The 8,642-nt window shown below is 39.8% G+C and overlaps 1 protein-coding gene across 1 annotated transcript in view; it reads left to right on the top strand.

The window, feature by feature from the left end:
- Window positions 1-5,599, top strand: part of LOC121874651 — a 34,046-nt gene extending 28,447 nt beyond the window's left edge. The window contains exons 6-9 of the mRNA XM_042378881.1: window positions 3,737-3,781; window positions 4,114-4,200; window positions 4,333-4,445; window positions 5,364-5,599. Coding sequence (XP_042234815.1) covers window positions 3,737-3,781; window positions 4,114-4,200; window positions 4,333-4,445; window positions 5,364-5,367 — 249 coding nt within the window. The 3' untranslated portion in view covers window positions 5,368-5,599. The remainder of the gene's footprint in view (window positions 1-3,736; window positions 3,782-4,113; window positions 4,201-4,332; window positions 4,446-5,363) is intronic.
- The last annotated feature ends 3,043 nt before the right edge of the window (window positions 5,600-8,642 follow it).

Raw genomic sequence — 8,642 nt, forward strand, 5'->3', positions numbered from 1 at the left:
TTACAGAAAAACAAATTAATCTACGACTCTCAACATGGGTTTACAAAGGGAAAATCTTGTCTAACAAACCTGCTGACGTTTTTCAGGAAAGTCTTCGGGGTAGTAGATAATGACGAAAGTTACAATGTTTTTTACTTAGACTTTAGCGAAGCATTTGATAGCGTACCGCATCAGAGGCTTCTGAGAAAAGTTAAGGCTCATGGTATCGAGGGGAAAGTCTTAAATTGGATAAAATCATGGCTCACCGATAGAACACAGAAGGTCAGCATAGATGGTGTTAAATCTGAGTGTGGCTTTGTAACCAGTGGGGTTCCCCAGGAGTCAGTACTGGGCCCACCCTTGTTCATAATCCACATAAACGATCTAGATACTGGGATCAGCAGTGACATAAGCAAGTTTGCGGATGACACCAAAATAGGGAGGCAGATTAATTCAGGGCAGGATGCAAATGCTCTACAGGAGGATTTAAATAAACTGCAGTTGTGGTCCGAAAAATGACAAATGAAATTCAACACCAGCAAGTGCAGCGTACTTAATATTGGAAGAACAAATACTGTCAATGTATACAGACTTAACAACATCAACCTAGAGAAGTCGACTTGTGAAAGACGCTTAGGGGTACTTGTAAGCCCGGACCTACGGCCTAGAAAACAGTGCGTTAATGTTCGAAATAAGGTAAACAGAGTATTAGGTTTTATATCTAGAAGTGTAAGTAATAAGAATGCAGAGGTCTTATTGCACCTATATCTTGCGTTAGTCAGGCCGCACCTCGATTATGCAGTTCATTTGTGGTGCCCTTATTATAGAATGGATATCAATTCACTGGAGTCGGTGCAGCGAACAATGATGAAAATTATTCAGGGACTTAGAAACATTCCATATCAATATAGGTGAAAGAAACTAAACTTGTATTCCGTAGAAAGACGAAGAGTGCGGGGAGATATGATAGAAGTATTTAAGTGGGTAAAAGGAATCAATAAAGGATATATAGACAAAGTTCTTACAATAACTGAGCAAGATAGGACTCGTAGCAACGGATTTAAGTTGGATAAGTTTAGGTTTAGGAGGGAGATAGGAAAGAACTGCTTCACAAATAGGATGGTGGACGAGTGGAACAAGCTTAGCAACTTTGTAGTAAGTGCTGGAACGCTGGAAAGTTTTAAAAGGAGGCTAGATAGATTCATGGTAGTAACTCTCGACAGGAGCTGCCATGAACAGGCCAACCGGCCTATTGCAGACTCCTTATTTTCTTATGTTCTTATGTGTCAGGTCACGACGTGAGGCTGGGCCCCCTGCCCTGCCACCTCCCTCCGACTTTCCTCCGTAATCCCCGACCTGACTCAGCAATGATAAACGACACCTGACTAAATTCTAGCATTAAAATTATGATTTAAATTCTTAAATATTTATACTAACCTTGAATATTTAACTTATGTTTTAATCCAGTGGCCTCTCACTTTATATACACTAAGCTCGAACATTTTTGTTTAATTACCTGTACATTTTATATTGGTCATGAAGCAAAAGGACTTCACCCTAAATATTTTCACGAGCCACATTAAGTGTCAAAGATCCACAGGCGGCTCGCGAGCAGCGTTTTGGCCACCCATGCCTGAACTAAGTACTTTGCGTTTGTCCACATTAAATGTCATCTGCCATTTTTCAGACCATTGGAAAAATTTGCTTAGATCTTCCTGTAGTTTTGCCGAGTCCTCGTCAAATTAAATTATACACTCTATATTAGTGTCCTCGGCAAATTTACTTATGTAGCTGTCTACGCCGATATTTATATTGCTTATGTATATTATAAATAATAATGGTTCAAGTACTGAGCCTTGGGGTACTCCACTGTTGACGTTACTCCAATCGGATTTAGTGCCGTTATTGCTCACTCGCTGTTTCCAGTCCTGTAACAACGCACTAATCCATTTTAGAATAACACTCTTATTAGCAGTTGCCGCAAACATCCCCCAGCCACTGGGCCTCCCTCAGGTCAGAGTGATCCCATTTCATGGACTTACGGTGGGAAGTGTATCCATTTCATGTGTTTACGGTGGGAAGTGTATCCATTTCATGTGTTTACGGTGGGAAGTGTATCCATTTCATGTGTTTACGGTGGGAAGTGTATCCATTTCATGTTCGAGAGTCATTGTCTAGTAACGTAAATATATTGATCTATTAATGTGTCCATGCCATTGAGTTAACTGATAAATAGCTGTACTTAGAATTGGTGTTTCGAGGCTTTCTCCCTTAGAACATATATTAACGATTAAATACCTATTCGGCCACTCTACCAAACTTCCTCACTTTACAATCCTACAACCTATTGTTACGAGTTGGGGATTTAGAATATAGTTATACGTCTACCCAGATCCCAACAGGTAACAACACCAAAAAAAACAAAGACAATCGGACTATAAAAGGGTAGACAAAGGATGAGAGCTTTCGTTGTGTATAATGAAGTACCATGAATTCCTTAACAAAATAATCAGCTTCCTATAAATTACCCTTAACCAAACTTAACTTAAACATTAACAGTATATACATATTAATACAACATAAAACAATCGTGAAGCAAGGTGGAGGTGGGAGAGGCAATACAAGATTACAAATACTTAAGTGAGGAGCTGAGATGGCTGACGAGTAAGGCTGAGTATTGTAGAAGACGGTAGGTAGTCACTGTGCCGTAGGTTTCCAGGATAGGTGATCCTGTGGTCACTTCCCAGAGTGTAGTGCTCTCTCCTCGAATTGGAGCTCATAAAGAAGACTTGGAGGAAGTGACGCAACAACCAGGATATGGAGAAGGGAAACCCCGGAGTGGTAACTAAGACGAGTCATACTCCTGTCTCGTCCCTAGATGGCGTTGCTCGTGGTGCTGGGTAGGTAGATCAAGAAAATAGATGGCGTGGTTCGTAGTGCTGGGTGGAGGGGTTCATAACACTATAAATTCTTCCTATATCTTCTATAGGAGTTTCCACTTGTTACAAAGGTGGTGTAACAGGTGTACCCGCTGGAGGGTAGGTTTTTGAGTAACACTGTCATGTCGCCGGTTAAGCTAACGACCCGGCAGTGAGAACTCTGGTTCAAAGTGACCGTGACTTGGGTCAGGTCTTAATCTCACTTTCATCACTAAGGGTGGGTCAACTTACGAGGGTGTACACACCTGCGCTTCCGGTCACTGCTATATGTCCTGTTCTTCTCTGGGCTGTAATTTGTGGTCTGATAAACAATCACTACATGGTGTTTTATGGTGTTTTAACATTTTAGAAATGTCCTTCAATGTTAAATTTAAGTTCAACAATATGTTAACTGCCTCCAAGCTTTACCTAACTCAATCTAACATAATTTAATCTAATCTTAACCTAACCTAGCATAATTTAAGCTAATTCAACTTAGCCTAACCTGGAAAGTTTTAAAAGGAGGCTAGATAGATTCATGGAGTGGTAGTAACTCTCGACAGGAGCTGCCATGCACAGTCCAACCAGCCTATTGCAGACTCCTTATTTTCTTATGTTCTTATGTTATAACTTAACTTAACCTATACTTAACCTAACCTAGCATCATTTTAACTAACCTAACTTAACCTAACCTAAAATTAACTTATCGAACCCAAACTTAAAATAAGTCATTATTGAATCACTTTATACACAACAAACTGCTTAAAATACAAGTTAACTAATATAACCACTTAAGTTAACTAATAGTACCAGTTAATAATGCTCCAACCTTTCTATAGATGCTGTGTGAGTATGATGAAGGCAGATACTATGACACTTGGACGGTGAGTATAGTTATCACCCTACTTCTGTACTTAAAATAAGGATTATTTAACAGTACGATTATTGGATTATTTAACAGTACGATTATTGGATTATTTAACAGTGCGGTTATTGGATAATTTAACAGTACGATTATTGAATGATTTAACAGTGCGGTTATTGGATTATTTAACAGTACGATTATTGGATTATTTAACAGTACGATTATTGGATTATTAACAGTACAATTATCTCCTTTCACAATTATGACACATCCAGAGAAAACGGTCACTTAATGAGTGTTTTAAGGGGTGATTTATAAAGATAATTTATTCAATTTATTTTGTCGCAACAGGTGACTGATCAAGTGACTAATATTAATGATGTCTGCACCCAAGTTCACGATACACACAGCTGTGATAACCACTGCCAAGCTTATCAGGTGAGTGAAAAAATACCCAAACTTAAAGAGAGACAGAGAGAGAGAGAGAGAGAGAGAGAGAGAGAGAGAGAGAGAGAGAGAGAGAGAGAGACAGACAGACAGGCACTAAATACCTATTGTACTTTCCAACAGATCAATATGAACAGGGAAGTGTCAGTGTTCATCTGGCACTATATGGGCAAGAGTGTACGTGAATGGGAATTACTCAAGATCAAGGCAGCTCAATTGGCAGCCAGAGCACAAAGGTCAGTTCTTGGTCATGTCAGAGCACAAAGGTCAGTTCTTGGTCATGTCAGGGCACAAAGGTCAGTTCATGGTCATGTCAGGGTACAAAGGTCAGTTCAAGGTCATGTCAGGGTACAGGTCATCTTGGAAGACATAATCATATAGTTAGTAGTTTAGTGTTCATGTTTTTGTTATTGTCATTGCTGTTGTTATTGTTGTTATTTATGTGGTTATTGTTGCTGTTATTGTTGTTGTTATTATAAGAACATAAGAACATAAGAATGGAGGAAATTGCAGTGGGCCTATTGGCCCATACTGGACAGTCCCATTTACACCCAACCCCTATATTGCTCATATATCCATCCAACCTATGTTTGAAGCTATCCAGCGTATTCCAGTTAATGATGATATTTGATAACTTGTTCCACTCGTCCACTACTCTATTTCCAAACCAATGTTTGCCTATTACAAGCCTAAATCTAAATTTGTCTAATTTGAAACCATTGTTACAAGTTCGCTCCTGGTTGGATGGTTTGAGAACTTTTGTAATGTCCCCTTTGTTCAGCCCTGACTTTTTACACTTCTATCATATCGCCCCTGACTCTACGTCTCTCGAGGGAGTGCAAATTAAGATGCTTTAAGCTGTCTCTGTACTCAAGGTTCCTAATGCCCGGGATTAGTGTTGTCATTCTCCTCTGAATTCTTTCCAAGGATTCTATATCCATTCTGTAATACGGTGACCAGAATTGAACTGCGTAATCCAAGTGAGGTCTCACAAGCACAAGATATAGGTTCCTTATTTATTTCACACTTCAGATTATCCTTGACATAGAATGCTACTCCGCCTCCTTTCCTTGTCATTACAGTTAACTTTAAGTTAGCTTTAAATAAGGATTCTATTTATAAAATGACCTAAAATTATATTTATTTTTTTCTAGCTAAGATGGTCAAGATACCAGACGTCAGCCCCTCATCTTGTGCCATAGAGACGTCAGCAGTTGCCATAAACACGTCAACAGTTGCCATAGATAGCGCCATCAGTTGCCATAGATAGCGCCATCAGTTGCCACAGATATCATCAGTTGACCATAAAAACGTCATCAGTTGCCATAAAGACAGAAGTCATCAGTTGAGATAAAGACACGTCATCAGATACCATAAATATAAAAAAATATGGAGTTCTTTTCTTTAATTCTTAAGCCCAAGATAATAATTATGTACTTATAAAAATGTTGAATTTATTCACTTGCTGCAACGTTACCCCAGTGACAACCTTGGCAGCCCTACCACTTACTGTACAACATTAGATCATAAAAAGACGGGATGTTCTCAGCAGAAACACAAGTACCTGCCCTAGACTCCCCACCATAGGCTAGGACACAAGACCCGAAAATGTACAGTAAGGCATAAAATTGCAATAGTTGCTAAACATACAAACACCTGACAGAAATATAACACCTAAGACGAAAATTAGCTGAAACACAAACACGAGAAAACAGAAGCACGTGGGTTGAGCCCCAAGACCTAGCATTCTACTACTATTTTCCAATTTCATCGCTTTTCTTCTTGCACTATCCAAAAACCCCAAGTCCCTCCAAATTCCACCATCATTCTTCAAGTCCAGTTCCCGCACCACCAATCTACGCACCAGCATCAAGATCTCTTCATACTTACTTCACCCATCGATCGATCGATCGGTGATCTCAACGCTAGACACCGCATACTAGGACACCATACCAACAACGCAGTAGGCCGGGTCCTGAACACGCCACAAACGGCACACCGGACCGAACCCCACGCACACAGTGTTAGGGGTGATCATCTCCCTATCATAGCCACACTCTCCACAGCCCCAACACAGATCCGGCCAGGCTAAGATTCAACTATAACCGGGCTAACTGGGAAAACTTCAAACAAGACTTAAATAACCCGCAACCCATACAATTACACAACAGGCATACTTCTCTAATAGACCGATCACTGGACACATGGTACGAGCACGTTAGCCAGGCCATGGAACACAACATGCCCAAGACCACTCACCGAGCATTACCACACCCTCAATACTCACACCAATCAAGAATCATACAGACACAATTTAGCAACCTAATTAAACTAATCACACAGCAAGGATGGACACCAGAACGCAGAAGGATATACAACATGTTACACGAACAGTTAATAAACATCTCAAAAGAAGCATACAACAGGAACTGGCAGAAGCTGATTTCAGAAACGGAAGGAAACTGCCATAAACCGAAACAGTTCTGGCAGAAAATAAAGCACTTAATGGGAACCTCCAGCAACGAGTCTAACTATATAGTAAATAGTAATCAAGTCAAATTAACAGATCCAACCGAACAAGAACCGGAATTTAGATCTTTCTGGAGTAAGATTTTTCAAATAACCAACGAAGAAAACTTAAACTTTTGCATGACCACAGAGAGGGAAGTATCCAACCACATGTCGCAAATAACCTGGATGACAAACTAATCAAACCAATCACGGTGGACGAAATAGTAAGAACAATCAACAGTTTTAAGAACAAGGCTCCTGGAGTCAGTAAAATAAATAAACCCATTATACAGCAATTGCCTAACAACATGGTACTTCCACAAAGAAATATATTCAATGCATCCATAGCTTCAGACCACTACCCAAAGAAATTTAAGACAGCAATTATCAGACTGATACCAAAACCAGGAAAAGCCCCCACAGCAGTAGAAAACTACAGACCAATCTCTCTATTAGAAACTCCGTGAAAAAGTTTGGAAAAAATAATTAACCACCGATTAAGAACACACCTGGAACTGGAATACAAATACAACCCTAGACAACACGGATTTAGGAAACACAGAGGAAAAAACACAGCCATGGCCCTTATATACGAAAGTATAGCAAACGCAATGCATAATAGAGAACAGTGCAATATAGTTTTAAGGGACGTGGCAAAAGCGTTCGGTAAGGCCTGGCACTTGGGACTTAAATATAAAATAACCAATCAAGAACTCCCTAACAACTTCACCTCTCTACTGTGTAATTTCTTAGACAATAGAGAAGCACACATTATAATAGACAATCACAAAGGCCCAAGCTTCAGACTCTTTAGTGGAGTACCACAAGCAAGTAACCTATCCCCAACTCTTTACACAATCTACACTTCAGACATGCCGCCACCAATTCACGGTGAATACATTGCATATGCTGATGATGTCACCCTGATCATTCGCCATCCAGGCAAGGCCAAACAGATGATGCCATTAAAAACAGCTCGCGCCATAATACAAATCAATAATTACGAGAAGTAATGGAAAATAAAAACTAATACACAGAAACTAAAGATCATACACATTTCAAGGATAAACTCAGCACCAATCACAGTAAACAACGAAGAAATACAATACTCAAACGAAGGAAAAATACTGGGGCTGACAATAACAAGAACCGGAATAAAGAAACACATAACAGAGCGCAATAGACTAGCCCAAATACAGCTTACCAAATTAAGAAGATTCGGCAAAATGGAAGAGAAAATACAACTACATCTTTTTAAAGCACTTGTCCGCCCCATCTTGAATACCCGCCAATACCATTAAACACGATCAGCCTTACCAACCAATTAAAACTCCAGGCAACATAAAACAAAGCCATCCGCAGAGCCTCCAAACAACGTCCCCCATACACAACCAAAATTAAAGAACTTCACGAAAAATACAACATTTTATCACTGAACATAAGAACATACAACCAAGCACAGGCAGTATGGTACAAACTAGAAGTCATGGAAGACGAAATATATAACCGACTAAAAACAGAGGACACCAGAAGATCACACAACTGGTGGCCAAAAAGCCTTCTCTATAACCCTCAAGAGCCAGAACTATTGTACACTAAACAGTAAACAAAGGATGAGAGTATTCTACTAGTTACACAAGGACCTAGCAGACCTCTCCAACTAACACAATTATACACCACAGCATAAATAACTTCTTGACGCCAGTCACACATTATTTTCGACAATAATATTAAAGATAAAAGATGAGAGTATTCTACTAGTTACACAAGGACCTAGCAGACCTCTCCAACTAACACAATAACAAACAGCCCCTTGCTAGCTAGCTTAGCAACCCCCTAGCCTCGAGCTTCATGACCTCTTAGTGCGGCCTTCACCACAACCAATCAAATCGTCTCTGCTAGGTGGATAGCCCACCTGCTCT

Source organism: Homarus americanus, unplaced genomic scaffold (assembly GCF_018991925.1).
Source record: "Homarus americanus isolate GMGI-L3 unplaced genomic scaffold, GMGI_Hamer_2.0 scaffold34360, whole genome shotgun sequence".
NCBI lineage: Eukaryota > Metazoa > Arthropoda > Malacostraca > Decapoda > Nephropidae > Homarus > Homarus americanus.